Source organism: Tachyglossus aculeatus, chromosome 4 (genome assembly GCF_015852505.1).
Source record: "Tachyglossus aculeatus isolate mTacAcu1 chromosome 4, mTacAcu1.pri, whole genome shotgun sequence".
Lineage (NCBI taxonomy): Eukaryota > Metazoa > Chordata > Mammalia > Monotremata > Tachyglossidae > Tachyglossus > Tachyglossus aculeatus.
The window spans coordinates 81,411,561-81,431,052 of NC_052069.1; the positions used below are offsets into that span (position 1 = coordinate 81,411,561).

The 19,492-nt window shown below is 43.5% G+C and overlaps 1 protein-coding gene across 6 annotated transcripts in view; it reads left to right on the forward strand.

Annotated features, from left to right (window-relative positions):
• The window catches only part of UBR5 (ubiquitin protein ligase E3 component n-recognin 5), a 147,496-nt gene that overhangs the window by 86,836 nt on the left and 41,168 nt on the right, over positions 1–19,492 (forward strand). For 3 of the 6 annotated variants that reach the window (XM_038745452.1, XM_038745454.1, XM_038745457.1), the window contains 11 exons: positions 933–1,076; positions 1,175–1,286; positions 1,617–1,771; positions 1,966–2,163; positions 7,021–7,231; positions 9,477–9,603; positions 12,881–13,032; positions 13,519–13,614; positions 14,018–14,141; positions 16,730–16,827; positions 19,053–19,201. In XM_038745452.1, the coding sequence (XP_038601380.1) occupies positions 933–1,076; positions 1,175–1,286; positions 1,617–1,771; positions 1,966–2,163; positions 7,021–7,231; positions 9,477–9,603; positions 12,881–13,032; positions 13,519–13,614; positions 14,018–14,141; positions 16,730–16,827; positions 19,053–19,201 (1,566 nt within the window). The remainder of the gene's footprint in view (positions 1–932; positions 1,077–1,174; positions 1,287–1,616; positions 1,772–1,965; positions 2,164–7,020; positions 7,232–9,476; positions 9,604–12,880; positions 13,033–13,518; positions 13,615–14,017; positions 14,142–16,729; positions 16,828–19,052; positions 19,202–19,492) is intronic. The other 3 variants (XM_038745455.1, XM_038745453.1, XM_038745456.1) reach the window with 3 other exon arrangements.

Consider the following 19,492-nt stretch of genomic DNA (forward strand, 5'->3'; position numbering starts at 1 on the left):
AATCACTGTTCTACACTCTGGGGTAGACGCTCTGCACACAGTAAGCGCTCAATAACTACGATTGAATGAATGAATGAATGAATATAAGTTTATCAGGTCGGACACAGCCCTTGCTGCACATGGGGCTCACAGTGTAAGCAAAGTGGCTTAGTGGAAAGAGCATGGGCTTCGGAGTCAGAGGTTGTGGGTTCTAATTCTGGCTCCGCCATTTGTCAGCTGTGTGGCTTTGGGCAAGTCACTTAACTTCTCTAGGCCTCAGTTACCTCATCTGTAAAATGGGGATTAAGACTGTGAGCCCCATGTGGGACAACCTGATCACCTTGTATTTACACCAGCTATTCGAACAGTGATTACCACATAGTAAGTGCTTAACAAATATCTTTATTATGATTTAAAAGTGCTTAACAAATACCATTCTCTCTAAACTGTAAATTCATAGTGGGCAGGAAATGCATCTATTGTACTGTTCGAAGTGCTTAGTACAGCGCTCTGCACAAAATAAGGACTCAGTAAATACAGTGGAATGAGTAGGATTTAATCGTCATTTTGTAGTTGAGGAAACGGAGGCACAGAGGAGTTAAGTGACTTGTCCAAGGTCACATAGCAAGCAAATGCCAGAGTCAGGATTTGAACCCAGGTCCTGGCTCCCAGTCACACGTTCTTTTCACTGGGCCACACAGCTCATTGTGTATCTACCAACCCTGTTGTACTCTCCCAAGTGCTTAGTACAATGCTCAGAACACATTAAGGGCTCAATAAATAGGATTGATTCCAATCCTTACTCTGCCACTTGTCTGCTGTGTGACTTTGGGCAGTGACGTAACTTCTCTATGCCTCAGTTTCCTCATCTTAGTTCAGTACTTGGGCCTGTAGTAAGAGGTGAAACCAATACCTTTAAAAAAACAATTGCACTTAATGTACTTGACTTTTAGGTGTTAAAAGTCGATGGTGCCTACGTTGCCGTGAAATTTCCTGGCACATCCAGTAGCGCAAACTGTCAAAGCAGCTCTGGCTCAGATCCCGATCCGTCTTCTCTCCTTCAAGATTGTCGACTGCTGCGAATTGATGAGCTGCAGGTATGTGTGAAGGGAGAATAACAACCAGTTCGGAAGGGTGCCACTCTGATTTTTGTGATTCCTGTGACAATTTACAGCCCTCTCTTATGACCGTTCAGGTGGTAAAAACCGGAGGGACACCAAAAGTTCCAGACTGTTTCCAAAGGACACCCAAAAAGCTGTGTATTCCTGAGAAAACAGAAATATTAGCAGTTAATGTCGATTCCAAAGGTAAAGACCTAGATTCTCTCATTTTCTCTTCATAGGCGCGTTATCTTTGATGTTTTTTTTCTGCTCTAGGGTGACAGGTTTCTGTTACTCCTTTAATCCTTCCTTTAGAGCTGTGCAGAAACACGACTGAATTGGGAGGAGGGTGTGTGTTGAACTATGGGGGTGGCATTTCAGGGTTTTGAGTTTTTCTCCTCAAACAGTACTGGAAAAGTTCTTGCGCGCCCGAGTGAAGAATGGCTATTGAGTTTTTCAGGGGTTTGTATTGTTCATGGTATTAGAGGGATCCATGAAAATATGTAATTATTTTTCCTTCCTCCATGTGATTCTAAGGTGTCCACGCTGTCCTGAAGACTGGGAATTGGGTGCGATACTGTATCTTTGACCTTGCTACAGGAAAAGCAGAGCAGGAAAACAATTTTCCTACTAGCAGCATTGCTTTCCTTGGGCAGAATGAGAGGAATGTTGCCATTTTCACTGCCGGACAGGTGCGTTTCCTCGGTGTGGGGGTGCGGGGAGATGCAGGCTTAAAGAAGAACTTGAGGAAAAAAAGCCTTTGTTACATCATTTTGTAGTGTTAACCACCTAAAATTTGGAAGTAAAATAACCTCTGAAATGAGTCCTACTTTGATTTTTCTGGAGAGATATTACATATTACATCTTCAAATTTTTTTCCATTTAGGAGTCACCTATTATCCTTCGAGACGGAAATGGTACCATCTACCCAATGGCCAAAGACTGCATGGGTGGAATAAGGGATCCTGACTGGCTGGATCTTCCACCTATTAGTAGTCTTGGAATGGGTGTACACTCTTTAACAAACCTTCCTGCTAATTCAACTATCAAAAAGAAAGCTGCTATTATCATTATGGCTGTAGAGGTAAATTCCCTTTATTTAATTTTCCTTATCAGGTAATCTTATTCCTCTGAATATTTTTGGAAAGGTGGCATCAGACAGTTCATATTTAAAAGCTGAAACTAAATTGACGGAGGTGTGCCGGAAGTTACAGAGTACTTTGATAAGCATTCCACAGTTGACGTCTAGTATTTTCTTTCTCTTTGCTAGGCAGAATCTAGAGATTAGGTAATTTATCTCATTTTTCAGCAGAAAGCAACGTACTGCCGTACAGGCTGCATGTGCCTGCAGGAGTCTAAAATTTGTAGCCAGATGTTAAGGAACTGAGTTCCCGTTTCTCCAAAGTAGGCCAGAGAGAGTCTATGAATCAAAGACTGACATCTGCGGGGACAAATGGGTTTCAACAGAAATGCTTGGTAGAGTAATTTGTGGAAATAAAGTGAGGTTTCAGATTTATGTTTCTAATATAAGCAAGTGAGAAAATAAGCGTGGGTCTTAACTTTCTTGTCACATAGCTATCTGCATCCAGATTTTGGTAACGAAGGCTTGGGACATTTTTAATGAAATTTAGCTCGTTTGGAACCTTGACGGATTAACTCAGATCGGATAACTTGAAGATGACCGAATATGACCGGGTACTTAGTTGACTTGAGAGAATTAGCCTTGCCATAGGTGTACTTATTGAAAATGTCTTAGCTTTTGTAGCTGCTTCCAAAAGAGATGGTCTGTTCCATCTGTTTTATATTCAATAATGATCAGTTTGTGGAAGAAAATAGCCTAAATTTAAGTCCTATGTAATGAGCTTAAGTTATGAATAATGTTGAAAGATTTTGCCAAGGGTATGATCCAAATGTACTCAAATTCAGAATTGGCTACTTTACTCCAGGAGGACCACTGGGTCAGACTTGGAACGTAACTTTCAGAGACAGGCATCCACTCCTGAAAAGTAGTAATAGCGTTTTTTGAAACGCCTAGTGTGTGCACAGAACTGTACTGAGCTCTGCGGAAAAATTCAGGAGTGAGAAGAGCACGCGGGTCTCCGGCCTTAAGGGTCTTTAAGAATACGGAGGTGGGAGGAGGAATGTTTGAGCTACAGACACGTGAAGAAAGACACAAAACCCACATAGAAGACAAGGCTGTTGACGAATGCATTAAAAGCAATAAGATACTGTGGCTGGAGGAGAAACAGAGCCTCAGGCTTCTTCGTTCTCAGAGTCCAACAAGCCCAGGGATAAAGAAGTCCAGCACAGGCTTCCACCCAGTCTGTCCGAGATCAGTCAGTTGTTGGTATTTGAGGGCTTATTGTGTGCAGACAGATCACTGGACTAAGCGCGTGGGAAGGTACAGTACAACGGAATCGGTAGTCACGCTCCCTGCTCACAACACACTTAGAGTCGAGAGGGTAGAGGCAGACATTAATATAGATAAATAAATTAAAATACGGATCTGTACGTAAATGCATCGGGCCCGAGGGAGAGGCGAATTAAAGGGTCAGTCCCAACCAAGGCCTTCCCAGTGTCCTAAAACTTGTCGAGGCTCAAAAAGTCCCCGACTCAGCCTGGTGTTTGGTGGGATTGGGCACAAAAGGCCTTTCCCTAGGTAGTTTTGGAGCCCGCCGGGGTGCAGGGAGTCCCACTGAGCCTCCCCACCAGCTCAGCCTCCAAATCTCACAGAATTGGGGGTGACATGACTTTTCCCCGACTCAGCCTGGAGACCATGCCAGGAGCCAGGCCTTATCTGCCTGGACTAACGGCCTGGCCTGGGGGCCACACAGATCTCTTCAGATGAGACAAGGCAGAGCTTACCCTGGTCAGAGTCGCAGAGAACAGAGAAGGGAAAGCGTGGAACGAGTGGAAAAGAGGAAGGGAGAGAGGGCAGTCACTCTTTGATGTTGTCCGATGAGTGATTGAGCTGCGTGGGGATAGGGCCCCACCTCTGCATGCCAGGGATCTTGCCACACCACGTAAGTAGGCCTTTTGGTGTTGACAGAGCCATTGCAATTGCCCCTGAGCTTAGAAAGAAATCTCAGCACTGGAACACCTGCAAGGGAGACTGTGTAGACCCCAGCTCAGCCCCCCACCCGCCCAAATTCAGTCATTTATCAAGCACTTACTGTGTGCAAAGCACTGTACTAAGCACTTTGGAGAGAACAATGTAGCAGTAAACAGATACATTCCCTGCCCACAATGAGCCGGCTCAGTCAATCAGTGGCATTTTTTGAGTGCTTACTTTGTGCCGAGCCCTGTACTGCGCGTCTGGGGGCGTTCAGTGTAGCGGAGACATTCGCTGCCCACAGCAAGCTTACAGTCTAGAAGGGAACACAGCCACCCAGAAGACTCGGGCCGGAGCGGGGAGTGAGGGGAGCCTGCGTCCTGCTGGAAATGGCTCTCCCCCGGCCCCCACGGAGTTGGTACCAGCGGTGGGTTCCATAGGGTCAAAGCAGATGATTTTATCATCCTCCCAGAGAAGGTAAAATCTTCATTTTACTAACCGACGTTTCCTTTACAAAGCCTCAGTTAGGTTTTCCTGGCCGTTAGCTTTCTTGCTAACCACCAGTGGCTTTAGCCCCAGCAAAGCAGTACTTGCTTTCTTTGTTGAGCTTCGATACGGGCTTCCCGACTTAAGTGGGGTGTTTCTGCTTTCTCTTTTTGGGGGGTTTCTGCAATGTAAAACCTGTTCTGGTAATTCAGACTTCCACGATTTGTAGCAGGAATGGTCTCAATCAAGGGTACAAACTTTAAGCAGGGAAAACAGCCTGCATTTTAAATGTAAGTTTTGGGAACTGAGTGTACTTGTTTAGAAATTGCCACCAAAAACAATTACCGTTTTAGGGAAGAACTCTTTTAGAGAATTGTTGCCATCTGATCAAATCCAGACCCATTCCCCAAATGATTCTCGTTTCAGTTTAAGCTTAATGTTACCTAAAATTAGCCAATGGCACGGGCATTGTGAAGTAGAAGCAGCGTGGCTTAGTGGAAAGAGCACGGGCTTTGGAGTCAGAGGTTTGGGTTCGAATCCCAGCTCTGCCAGTTGTCAGCTGTGTGACCTTGGGCAAGTCACTTAACTTCTCTGGGCCTCAGTGACCTCATCTGTCAAATGGGGATTAAGACTGTGAGCCCCCCGTGGGACAACCTGATCACCTTGTAACCTCCCCAGAGCTTAGAACAGTGCTTTGCACATAGTAAGCGCTTAATAAATGCCATTATAAAAACCTGTGATTCGGAAATCAACTGTCCGTTCCTGGGGCACAAGTGTTTGGGCCCGGAAATCTGTGTATCTAGTTCCAGCTTTGCCATTGGCTTGCTAGGTGACTTTGAGCATGTCACTTTAACCTCTTTATGCTTCCATTTCCTCATCTTTATATGAGGGTGATGACAATTTTCTTCCTCTCCTTACCTCACACAGGCAACAGGAAGATAAAATGAGGTAATGAATGTCATAGTAGAAGTAGTAATGGCATGTATTCGGTGCTGACGGTATATATAAACCCTCTCCTAAGGACCGAAGAGAAAGTAGAAGGACATGGTCCGGGGCCCGCAGAGTGTTCCAGACCTAGCCGGGGAAGGAGGACAGAAACAGGGAAAGAATAACAGGGCAAATTCAGCCGAAACAAGAACCGAATAACAAAGCAACAGTGATAAAAAATGGTCCTCACGCATCTCAGCGTTTCAGACCAGGTCCAAACATTGTATCCGTTGGAGGAAATGGAAAGCTTTTGTCCTCATCCTTCCCCACTCCCGCACGAAAAATGTAAAGGGTACAGTTCCCCCCCATCTTACCTCCTTCCCTTCCCCACAGCACCTGTATATATGTATATGTGTTTGTACATATTTATTACTTTATTTATTTTACTTGTACATATCCTATTTATTTTATTTTGTTAGTATGTTTGGTTTTGTTCTCTGTCTCCCCCTTTTAGACTGTGAGCCCACTGTTGGGTAGGGACTGTCTCTATATGTTGCCAGTTTGTACTTCCCAAGCGCTTAGTACAGTGCTCTGCACATAGTAAGCGCTCAATAAATACGATTGATGATGAGTGGGAAGCTGTGACAACATGGTGCCAAGGTGATGTGTTGGGTCAGAGAAGACCGGAGACTGTGTTGCTGTCCCAGATGTAGAGGGGGGCTGGCCACTGTGAGACTCGGCCCCCTCTTCCCTCGTGCAGCCGCTGGCTGAGACCCGGCAGTAGGAAAGCATGATGGAAAAGAAGGATGCGATGGAAACCTGGAGTGGGGATGCTTCTCTTTCGCCTGGTTTTCCTAGTCCGGTCTGTAGATGATATTGCAGTGCGCTCTCAAGTGCCATGGAGGAAAGAAACAGCATTCAGTAGCCGTCTCTTGTGTTCGGTACCGCTGCCTTTGGCAGCCAGTATGATGCTTTTAATTGTATCATAATGTTCCGGAAAGTGTAGGGTGTTTCAGTGGCTGAATATCCGTCACACACTTGGTCCCTGCATACTCCATTGGGCGGTGCTGGGCACCCAAGGAAGTTTTAGTTAGCTCTGTAAGACAGCCCAAGTCTCTGGAGTGGGCAGAAATATGACTTTGGGGCCGCATTCGGCATGCCACTGTGCCAGGAGTAGTGAAAAAAATGTCAAGAGATCATCACTATCCGTCAGAATGCCTGATCATGCTTACTAGCATGGAAATGATTTGAATAGGGACGCTGTCGTCAATAAACGCCATGACAATTTTATTGATGAATAATATGAATATCCAGGATGGCTTTGGAGGAGGGGAACTAGCTCTATTTTTTTTTGCAGTTTTGATACTGAATTTTCCTTTTGTGTTAGTATTTTCTTTTCCTAGAATTGAAATCCGAAGTCTAGATTATAGTTTTTTTTTTTATCGCAACCTTTATTTTTCATGGGTCTGAACACAGAAACAAACTTTAATGCAACATATTCTGCGATGTGACTACGAGGCCTGCCGACAGTATCTGATGAATCTTGAACAAGCAGTTGTCTTGGATCAGAATCAACAGATGTTGCAAACATTCCTCAGCCACAGATGTGATGGAAATCGCAATATTTTGCATGCTTGTGTATCTGTATGCTTCCCAACTAGCAACAAAGAAACTAAAGAAGAAGAAGGTAATGTTAAAAAATATAACTGTAAGTTTATTTCGAGACTGTAAGCTTGCTGTGAATAGGGAATGTGTCATATTGTACTCTTCCAAGCGCTTATTACAGTGCTCTGCACACAGTAAGCGCTCAATAAATATGATTAACACCAGGAAGCTTTTATGAACCAAATTATTCAATGTGAGCAATAGAGCCATTTCAAGTTCAGAAATGTAGAAGTTGCCCCTTTTATGTATCTTATATTTCAGGGTCATGAAGTGCCATATGAAGATTAAAAATATTTTTGTCCTCTTTTCCTCTGGATGTAAATATGGTTATGTAGACAGATTTTTTTTCAGCTAGAGGTAGCATTTTTTTCTTTAAAAGCATTCCTTTCTACATAATTTAATTGGGGTTACTGAATCCTGGGGGGCATCCCTAGGTGCAAAACCCCCTGCCGCAGGATGGGCCTAGCACAAAGAGAGGATGCGTGTACTGTGCTCATTCATCTGTCAATCAGTGGTATTTATTGAACTCTTACTGTATGCAGAGCACTGTACTAAGCACTAGGGAGAGCACAATTCAACAGAATTTGTTGGTACGTGGTATAATAATAATAATAATGATGGTGTTTATGTGCTTACTATGTGCCAGGCACTGTTCTAAGCGCTGGGGTAGATACAAAGTAATAAGGCTGTCCCACGTAGGGATCACAGTCTTAATCTCCGTTTTACAGATGAGAGAACTGAGGCACGGAGAAGTTAAGTGACTTGCCTAAAGTCACACAGCTGACAAGTGGCGGGGCCGGAATTAGAACCGTGACTTCTGACTCCCAAGCTCGTGCTCTTTCCATTAGGCCACGGTGCCTCTCATCCCCTGAAGATAGGCCTGGCACTGCAGCTAACGATGCAGTCCCCGACTCCCTAGAGATTTCCCCTCCTTTGTCCACCCAGCACGAAGTGTGAATGATGGCTTTAAGTTAAAATAAAAGCACTAGCCATTCCTCTCCCCAGCAACCAAGATACCATGACTAAAAGTTGAGCATGAGGTTGAGATTCCGGGTGTGACTTGAGCCTCACTGTCAAAGTTTTACCTGCAGAAAGCTAAAGTTTCTCTCTGGTGGTCTGCTGTCACTCCTCCATGCTGAGGTCCTCGGTCGGGAGATTTTGTGGCCCAGGAGGATGGTCGAAGGTTGTATTTTGATCAGCCTCCGTTCCTGCAGCCCTCTACCCCCCATTGTTGCCCTTGTTCTAAGCACAACCACTTTTGTTAGTGTGGTGAAAGGATATCTTATCACCTTTTCTTCCTTAGAGCCTCTGTTCCTGTAGCCCTGTGGCTCCCATTGTTGCCGTTGGCCAAGCACAGGAATTCTGCTAGGATGTATGTGGGTTCTGGTTTTCCTATTTATTCCTTAATCCTAATGCGCCCCGTTGACCCTACTATTTCTATAAAGCAAAACCCAGCACACTAAATTTTCTAGAAATGATGGAAACTCATGTTTTGTCTCTAAAATTCAAAACGTACGAGGTTTCAGAATTCAGAACAACTCAGATTAACTCTTCTACCCCGCAATCAACTAAGTAGAAGAAAACTATACTCCTGCTCCCTTCCTAGTTAGGTTTCAAGTCACTTTATGTCACTGCTCTTTACATTTTTGAATGAGTTTTTTTTATTGGGAACCTTCTGAGTATACACCGAAGCCTAAAATAATACTATGTGAGATTGGTATATAAGGCTCACTTTCAGATGGTGGTGTTTTCCCACTGATAGTGAAGTAAATTCCATCTAGAGACCTTGTATTAATTAGCTTGAGGTTTGAGACCTTGAAACCAAGGAAGGAAGGAAGCAATGTGATCCTTTTAGTGTCATCATTGGGAATATGGAGAAACCTTGATCATTGACCATACATCAGTTTAATCAATTGATCATATGTACTGAGTGCTTTCTGTGTGCAGAGCTAAGCTCTTGGGAGAGGACAGTACATCAATAAAGCACACATCCTGTTCCCATGATCAGCTTAGAGTCTAGAGGGGGTAAGCAGATATTAAGTAAATTATGGATATGTAAGTAAATTCTGTGGGGCTGAAGAGGGAGTGACTGAAGGGAGCGAATCAGGGCGATGCAGAAGGGAGTGGGAGAAGAGGAAATGAGGGCTTAGACTTAATCAAATATGGTAAAAAAAATACAACGGCACCAAAATTTCAACAAGGTGCACTATGACTGTGCTAAAATAACCTGGAAATTTGGGGGCCAAATGTTTTCCCTTATGTTTCAGAAGCAGAGCGCTCTGAAAGGAATACGTTTGCAGAAAGACTTTCTGCAGTTGAAGCTATTGCAAACGCGATATCCGTTGTGTCAAGCAATGGCCCAGGTAATCGGGCTGGATCATCAAGCAGTCGAAGGTAAAGTGTTTTTAACGAGAACTTTTTTTTTTAAGACACAATAATATGCCATCTATTTTACCTAGGCCATGTGCTTCAGGTTTTGCATTTTTAGGAGAAACTCACAGTGATGGATGTGCCTAATTTAGCCATCAGCTGGTATAGTAGACCAGGGAGCAGGTTTCTCAGATTTTTCAGGTTCTTTTTCAAATTCATCATCGCTGCTTTCAAATGAAGGCATGGGGGAAAATAAGGTGAAGTGCATTCGTTTAAATCTCTGCGTCAGATATCCTGATAGAAATGATAAGGTACGGTGCAAGGTTGCTCATTACAGTTTAACTATTACGGTGTGTTCTGCACAGAAGTCCTCCCTTTTTCATTTTCAGGCTCTTCAAATTTTGGAGTAAATTTCCCTGTCGTAGGTTCAGCGATTACAGAATACCTGCAGAGCTGAGTTTCATGAAACAAAATATATTTTCCATTCTAGATGAGAGAGAAGCATTACTGTTCCAGACTCGATTCAGGCCTAGCTTTCTGGCCCCTGATAAACACAACAGTAGAAAGGAGTGTTCACTCTGCTGATATTCTGGCAAGGGCCCCAGAGTGAGAGACAGCCGTTTTATATTCCTCCAGCATTTTGAAAACACCAGGAAGGCTATCGATTTAAGTGCTTCCGGTTATAAATGGAACCGCATTAAAGCTTGCCAAGGAAACCAAATCTAAAGCACGGTCATGGGAAGCACAGAAATCGAAAGTCTCAACAAATGAGTAAGAGCATATCCTAACTCTTTTAAAAGTCGAGCATAGAAGTTGGTGTCTACCTGTTAGGATCCATTAAGTAGACTGAAAGGACTGGGCCTTTTCTAAAACGGAAGAAAAACTCAAATTTTCCAGAAGAAGTTAAGTGTCCGAACTCTTTCAAGCGCTACCCTTTGTCAGGGAAGATACTGATGCAAGTCAAGTTGTCCAGTCACACTACAGCCACCTTTTGTCATGGGAGGCACAGACTAAAAGGAGCTTCAAGAGTGGGTGATGCATTTCTCTCATAATTTAGTTCCAGAGTAAGCTCCTCTGAGGAATTTGCTGAAGACTGTACCACTTTTTATACAGTTCAAAATCAGGGTTGCCTGGTGAAACCTGAAAAGCGCAGGAGCGTTAGAAGCGTCGACTGGCAGTAGGAAATCCTCAGAATCCGCTTCATTGATGTCATCCTAGAGTGAACCGTGGATTGTGTAGCAATTGCCCTGTGAGGAGTGTGCAGGCTGGGATTCATAAGCACTAAACCAAAAACTGACGCAGTTTTCCATGTTGAACTCCCTTAAGTTCCTCCAGATGATGCTTTGCCTCAGAACTTTTATTACCCAGTGGGTCCTGAGTACAAAGGGCAGTTTTAAGGGCAGACTTGGTTAATGCATCTGATATTGCAGGTGTACTTACTCTAGAGATCGTTAACCTGGAAGACACATGACCTTCGCTTTTTTGTCACAGTGGTGTATTTGAACATGACTGGATACTAAGGCTTCTCTAGTACGGATATAACGTGCTTACAAAGAGGAAATTACATCATCCTTGAATTCTTCCATATTGTCAGAAAATTTGATGACTCCAGACAAACCTGTCCGAAGAAAAGTCCAAACTCTGAGTCTTAGCAGCCAAGGTGGTATCTCCTCAATATTGTCCTCAACCACTGAGGATCCAGGTGACTCTTCATGAATTGTGTACAGCATCTTGAAGAATAACTTTCTCTTTTAAGAATCTGTAACACGACCTGCATATTCTGTTAACAATCTATTCCAAGACAAGTGAAGAGAAGGAGGTTAAGGACAGTGTTTTTCAAAGGGAGAAGGCAGGTGGGGAGTGGGTGGAAAAGGGGGAGACTGAGGTAGAACTTATCGGGTCTCCCTCTTAATCAGTTGACCGTACTCGAATAACCAAGCGAGAGAGAGTGAGTGTGTGAGAGTGTGTGTGTGTGTGTGTGTGTGTGTGTGTGAGTGTGTGTGTGTGTGTGTGTGTGAGAGAGTGTGTGTGTGTTGCAAATTCCAGATGAGCCTAAGCTCTCCCTTGTATTTCTCAAATCAGTGTGCATTCTTTAAACCCCGTGAGCATCACTGCTGATGTTGCCATTCCCATAACCATATATTTGCTCATTCTGTACAGTTTAGCGTTTTGCCATTAGTATCCTAGTCTTCCGTATTTTAACTGTGCCAGGCATTTTTAGGAGACCAAATGTCTATTTTCTGCTCAATTAGCATTGCAAAAGGATCATTATTTGTCACTACAAATAAACAGGACTCTTATTGGCAGAGAAACTGACTCCCATCTTTCTTCATCAGCATTTGCTTCAGAATTGGGTAGGATCCCATACAGTAGGGCAGAGTGGTTTGAGCTTGCATTACCAACCGTCTGGAAGTTGTCAGTTATGTAGAGGAGTAAACCCTACGGGACCATAATCAGAGACTGTGAGCCCGTTGTTGGGTAGGGACCGTCTCTATAGGTCACCGACTTGTACTTCCCAAGCGCTTAGTACAGTGCTCTGCACACAGTAAGCGCTCAATAAATACGATCGAATGAACAATCTCACAGCATTCCTCACAAACTCTAGCTCCACTCAGTGATTGCCCTTAAGCCTGAGGAGAAGCATTTTTAAAGGCACGGCTTATGGAAAAATTAAATCTTTAGAAAATTGCTTTAGGTTGCCTGCTTATGTCTTCAAGAGATAAAACATTCACTTCTTGGTTTATTGTACTAACAACCTGTAATGTTTTTTAATAACACAGACCTGAACTTTGAGAAGGACTTCCAAACACTCCCAGCTGTGAATTTATTTACAAGAGTAATTTTGAAAGAGGAGAAAGTATTTTAGCCTCTTGGGGCTACTAATATGTTGATTTAAAAACCCAAATTTGGACCTGATGTGCCTGCAGATTAAGCAGGAGACAGAAGCTATTTTTGGTTCTAATGTTCAGATTTGCTGTTCCCTCAGAGACTTCTTAAAAACGGTTTCCAAATTCCTTTGAGGCCTCCTCTCTCTTTGTATTCCTCTTCTAGTGTGGGAGAACCGATCAGTAATCAGAGTCCGGAGTTCTCCATTTTGTATGAACCTCTTTCTGGTTTATGTCTGAAGTGGACAGTGATCTGAGTGTATTTTGTTTTCTTGTTGAGTAACAGTGGTTTTGGTCCAAAAAGAGCATTTGAACGTCTCAGTTGGAAAAAAAAATGTCTGAATTAGATATTCACTTGCTGAGAAATATTAGTGGTGGATGGGATAAGTGAACCCCGTTTTTCTGATCCTTTCCAGCTTGAGACTAAGGGAGATGATGAGGCGTTCGTTACGAGCCGCTGGCTTGGGCAGGCATGAAGCTGGAGCTTCCTCCAGTGATCACCAGGATCCAGTTTCTCCCCCGATAGCTCCTCCTAGTTGGGTTCCCGATCCACCCGCGATGGATCCCGGTAAGAACTGTTGTTTTTGTCTAGCATTGAGGTGAAGGTGATCGATCCGTAATTCAGAGGAAATGAATGTGCGCAGTTACAGTTATATAATAGACGTTGGAAACGTGCCAGAGCAGTTATCGGACAGGAAGTGTCAAATACATCAGCCACAAGTGAATACTTTGAGGGGGGGAATGGAGGGGCTGAGTTTTCAAGCTTTCAGATTGAAATGCTAAAAGAACCTTTTTTTAAAAAAAAATCACAACTTTAATTTTCTACTGTAATGCTGCGTTTCTTTCCCTCTTAAAAATGGCAGTCCTTTGGGCATAATGAACTAGCTGTCACTGATCTATTTTATCAGTTTTTAGTGTTCAGAGATTCCACTAGAGCCTCTGTCTGACTTGGCCTTTGGCTAGCTTTTCGAAGCTGTGGAGGTCAGTTCTGAGCAATTTGTTAGGGATGTGTTTTCTATAATGATGTACATCCTGCTGTTCTGTTTACTGAAAGATGGTGACATTGATTTTATCCTGGCCCCCGCTGTGGGATCTCTTACCACAGCAGCGACCGGCACTGGTCAAGGACCAAGCACCTCCACCATTCCAGGTGAGAACCCGCTGTTTATCTGCTTAGACGATACGAAGACTGGCTTCGCAAATGGGAGCCCCCGGTTTTTAAGCTGCCAGACCCAACGCTTCCTTAACTCAAATATAAACTCGCCGTTAGGCCTTTCGCAGTTTGCTTCATTGGTAAAGCGCAATAAAAGAAGGAAAACGGTCACTTTAATAAACGTGTGGCAGGAAAATTCGATGTTTGTCATTAGCGTAGACTCTGTTTAGGTTTGTAAAGAATTTTGAAGATTTTTTTTCACTCTAATTGAAATTCATAAGAACGTTCCCAATAGTTGTAATTGATCTCAGTCTTAAAATACTCTCGCCTTATTTTTCCCTGAAATATTTTTATAGCCATGTGGATTGTCTCATTACAAGTGTGTTGTGTTCAATTACAGGGCCTTCTACAGAGCCATCTGTAGTCGAGTCGAAGGATCGGAAGGCGAATGCTCATTTTATTCTGAAATTGTTATGCGATAGCGTGGTTCTCCAGCCGTACCTTCGAGAACTCCTGTCAGCCAAGTAAGGTTTTATGGGGCTAAATGTTAAAAGGCCAAGTTAGTGCCACACTAGATGTTTATTGTAGTATTTCGATTACCGTGGTATCAGTTTAGATGCAGAGGAGAGGGTGAATTTGAGAGACATTGTGAAGGTAGAGCCGACCGGAGTTAGTGACGGATCGGATCTGAGGGTTGAATGAGAGAGACAAGTCACGGTTAACGACAAAGGCTACAGGTTTCTGAGACAGGAAGGATGGTGGTGCTGTCTACAGTGATGGGAAAGTCATGGGGAAGATGAGGAGCTCAGTTTTGGACGTGTTAAATTTGAGAGGTGGCCTGAAGGCAGGAGTAAAGGTGAGACTCCAGAGAGGGAGAGAGATCAGGCGTGGAAATTTAGATTTGGGAGTAGAGGTGGTATCTGAAGCCGTGCTTAGAAGGCCATGGGAGCGAATGAGTTCTCTCAAGGGAGTGGATGGAGATGGAGAATAGAAGGGGACCCAGAACTGAACCTTGAGGGGCTCCCACAGTTAGGGGTTGGGAGGCAGAGGAGGAGCCCATAAAAGAGCCAGAGAGATACGAGGAGGACCAGGAAAGGACAGTGTCGGGGAAGCCAAGCTTGGGTGACATTTCCAGGTAAAGGGGATGGTCCACCGTGTTGAAGGCCGCTGAGCGGTCCCGGAGGATTAGGATGAAGTAGAGGCTGTTGGATTTGGCAAGAAGGAGATCATTGGTGACCTTTGAGAGGGCAGTTTCTGTGGAGTACATACGACAGAAGCCAGATTGAAGGGGGGTCAAGGAGAGAAATGTAGGAACCATACTGGAGAAGAAAAGCAAACATCTAAACCACATGAAAAATGCTAATGTTCCAGTAGTGTATCAGAAATTTTAATAGTAATAATGATGGCATTTGTTAAGCGCTTACTATGTGCAAAGCACTGTTCTAAGCGCTGGGGAGGTTACAAGGTGATCAGGTTGTCCCACGGGGTCTCACAGTCTTAATCCTCATTTTAGAGGTGAGGTAACTGAGGCACAGAGAAGTTAAGTGACTTTCCCAGAGTCTCACAGCTAAGAAGGCGGTGCCGGGATTTGAACCCATGACCTCTGACTCCAAAGCCTGTGTTTTTAGTTCATTTAAGACAGATTGCTCTTTCACACATACAGAGAGTTAAGAATAATAATTGTGGTATTTGTTAAGGGTTTACTCTGTGCAGAGCATTGTACTAAGCACTGGAGTAGGATAATCAGGTCAGGCACAGTCACCGTTCCATGTGGGGCTCACAGTCTAAGGAAGAGAGAAAACAGATATTTAATTCACGTTATATAGAGGAGGAAACTGAGGCACAGAGAGGTAGTGACTTGCCCAAGGTTACACAGCAGTTAAGTGAAGGATCGCATTTTTCTCCCTGGACAACAGGAAATGGCCAGAAAAATGTGGGATTTTAAGAGAGCTTTAAAGTTAGAGAGAGCTGTGGTCTGGTGGATGTGGTCAGGAGGGAAACAGTGTGAGCTAGTGCTCAGGGGCAGGTGAGGAAAGAGCAAGATTCACTTGTAGAGAGCTTGAGGTCAGACCTTAGTGCCCACTGGTCGGTAGTGGGTGAAGAGAGCCAGTTTGTGAGACGTCAAGATCTGGCACGAAGCCTTGAAGACAGTGTTTCAGAGGACATTTGGGCTTTCTCATTCCTGCATCGTCTCCAGTAAATGAGTTACCTCACCTGTGTCTGGTCCAAGCCTGCAACCTCTAGTTCCCCCAGATTCCTTCTTCAGTCGGTCATTATTGTTCATTGAGCTCCTACTCTGACCTTGATCCCAGCCCACAAGGATCGTACAGTCTAGCAAGAGAGACAGACTTTAAGATTCAGATATGGCAGGAAATGGCAGGATGTAAGGATGTGTACTTAAGTACTGTGGGACTGAGGGTGGAAAAGAACCAGAAAAGAACCGTCAGTAAAACCAAGATTGCAAGCCTGGATTCCAGGAGGAAGGAAGAGTCCGTAGTGTCAGGCCGCTGAGAGACTGAGGATTAGTATAAAGTAGAGATCTTTGTATTTGCCAAGGAAATCTTTGGTTCTGACTTCGGAGAGGGCCATGTCACTGAAGCGTAGGTGACGGAAACCAGTCAAAATGGGAGTTGGAGGAAAAGTAATCAATACAGGCCTCATCTCATGTCTCAGGTGGAAATGAGGCAAGAGTGGGTGAAGAGAGGGTAGAAAATGTCAAGAGTAAAGGAAGGACAGGGATTGAGATTTAGTGAAGTTGAAAAAAGATTTTGTGGAAAAAAACAAGAATAAAGGCTTTGAAAGCTGTTGATTTCTCTTCAAAACTAGCAGGTTTTGTTTAGAATTTTAAGAATTGTGTATTTTAACCCTTGAACTGGAAACATGAGTTAAAATTTCAATTGGAACGTCCTCTGTATTTGTGAAAACAAAAGTCCATCGGCCTTGTGGGCAGTGATCATGTCTGCCTACTCTGTTGTCCTCACCCAAGTGCTTAGTATAGTGCCCTGTGCACAGTAGGCGCTCAGTAAATACCACTGATTGATAATTTTAGTATTTAAAGCAACCTGTTTAAATTCTTAAGAATGTATTAAATTTGTCCAAAATTTCAATCCAGGGATGCAAGAGGCATGACACCATTTATGTCTGCTGTTAGTGGTAGAGCTTACCCTGCTGCAATTACCATCTTAGAAACAGCGCAGAAAATTGCTAAAGGTAAGTGTGTTAATCTTCAAAACACCCGTTTCGCATGAACATTTATTTTTGAAATAATTTAATGGAATTTTGTTTATTAATGATTTTAAAAGGTAACTCTCAACACCTTGCCTTTTCTCTGGGCACATTTCATGTGTTCAGAAATCATTCTTTTAACAAAAGCACCATGTCTTTTGCCATTGGAAATTCGGTTGCTTAAATGTGAGGAGCTGCTCTTTTGTGGGTGGTAGCTGAGAAATGGAAATTAATGCCATGTACTTTGTCTTGGGTACGTCGTCATTTCCAAGAGTTCTCAGCCCTAAATCCTGGTAGAAATAGTCCCTGGAATTCCTTCTCCTTGAGCTTCCTCTGGTTCCTGAAGCCCTCCCCTTCACCCCTGCCTAATGAACCCCTAAATCCCTGCGTCCTCATTTACCGTCACCACCCTTTGTCTCAAACTCTGGCATTCCCTGCGAAGTCAAGGGGTCGGGAATTAGCCTGCCATTCTTCTTCCAAGAACTGGCTACCTGGAACCCACAGAGAAATCACGTGCCCCCCACCTTCCTCAGCTTTTATGGTCCATGCTTCTCCCTGTTAAGAGAGGTAAGAGCTCACATTTTTAGACTGAGCCCACTATTGGGTAGGGACTGTCTCTATATGTTGCCAACTTGTACTTCCCAAGCGCTTAGTACAGTGCTCTGCACACAGTAAGTGCTCAATAAATATGATTGATTGATTGATTGATTGGTACTCGGAGCTGCTTCTCCAGCTACACCACAGGCAGAAACCATGGTTTGAAATCTCCATATATTTTATTAGCTGTTATGCAGATTTTAGCACATCACTCAGGTAACAAACCGAGTCTTGGTCCAAACCATCTTTCTCTTTCTCTAGCACTATTCCTCCTTTCCCCAGGACCCTTTTGCTCTCCTGTAGAGGCCCTGGAGCTCACACTTTTCTGGTCTGTTCCCCTCTTCCCTTGGGGCATTCCAGGATCTTAGTACAGTGCTCTGCACACAGTAAGCACTCAATAAATACTATTGAATGAATGAATTAACGATCTAGTCTCACCCTCTACAAGTTCTGTGGATGCCAAGGTAGGTCACCATTGATATTCCTGATGGCTCCATCCCTTTAGAGGTAGGAGCCTCAGTCCTCTGAAGGCTTCACCTCTGTACCCCTAAGCCTTCTGAGTTTCCTAACCCTCATGTCTCAGTCCCTCTCTTTACCCCATGTTCTTCCAGAGTCACAGCTCCAAGCTTTTCCCTTGGCCTGACCGCCAAGGATCGCAGCTCAAACCTTCCCTCCCAAAGTGGCTTCCATTCATCCCTCCCAATCTTTCCCTCTGTTTGACTGGGTTACAAGTTACTTCCATATAATCAATCAATCGTATTTATTGAGCGCTTACTGTGTGCAGAGCACTGTACTAAGCGCTTGGGAAGTAGAAGTTGGCAACATATAAAGACAGTCCCTACCCAACAGTGGGCTCACAGTCTAAATGGGGGAGACAGAGAACAAAACCAAGCATACCAACAAAATAAAATAAATAGAATAGATATGTACAAGTAAAATAAATAAATAGAATAATAAATATGTACAAACATATATAAGGCTTTAGTGCCAGCTTATTTAGACTCCCCTCAGAGAGAGGTACTTAGGAGTGAGTCTTTAACTTGTGGTTATAGTTATTGTTGTTGTTGTCTTAGTATTTAATAGCCCCCAAATTACCGTTCCTAATCTGTATATTCTTCAAATCTGTTTTAAACTAAAGCCATTCGTTCCTCAGAGAAGTAGTTACCAGTTTCTGAATTCTATCTGAATTCTGAATTTTCTTCTAGAGCCTAAACTCTGCACAATAAATGAATAAAATATACTTAGTATAGTATATTTGATGTGAATTAGTTCGTGTGTGCATCCACAAAATATGATCTTTTTGGATCAGTAAACTCTAGGAGAAAAACTAAAAGGTACGTAGAGGAAAGAGGCTTTTTAAAGAGGTCTGCTGTTTCTCCTAAAGCTCTTATCTCCAGACCATCATTATTGAAGAATTTATATTCATCCTTCAAATTTGGTTTACTTTTTAGCAAAAAAAAACCCCAATATATTTCTCTTTAACGAAATACATGGATAGGTGTAATAGTACCCTTATCCAAACTTAAGTTTTATGTTTTAAGTGTAATACTGTGTCTGAATCATTTGTCTTCCCTCTCCCTTCTCCCTCCATGTTTCATCTTTTGTTTTTTAAGCTGAGGCATCATCAAGTGAAAAAGAAGAAGATGTATTTATGGGAATGGTGTGCCCATCTGGCACAAACCCAGATGACTCTCCGTTGTATGTGTTGTGTTGCAATGACACGTGTAGCTTTACATGGACTGGAGCAGAGCACATTAATCAGGTAAGTGCTTACATGACCTCTGATAGTCTGTAACGTGGCTTGGCCTAAGTATAATGGATTGAGTCAGTGGTGTTTATTGAGCGCTTACTGTGGGCAGAGCACTGTGCTAAGCGCTTGGGAGTACAATAACAACAGAATCAACAAACACGTTCGGTCTCCGTAACAAATGTATACGTAAATTGTAGTGGTAGTCAAGGGACTGAGAAATTGAGGTTTCTCTATCCCGATTAAAGTAGACCCTGGACCATGGAATGGCCCTGAAAGGTTGTTGCCTCCTGGTCCTGTTACCTA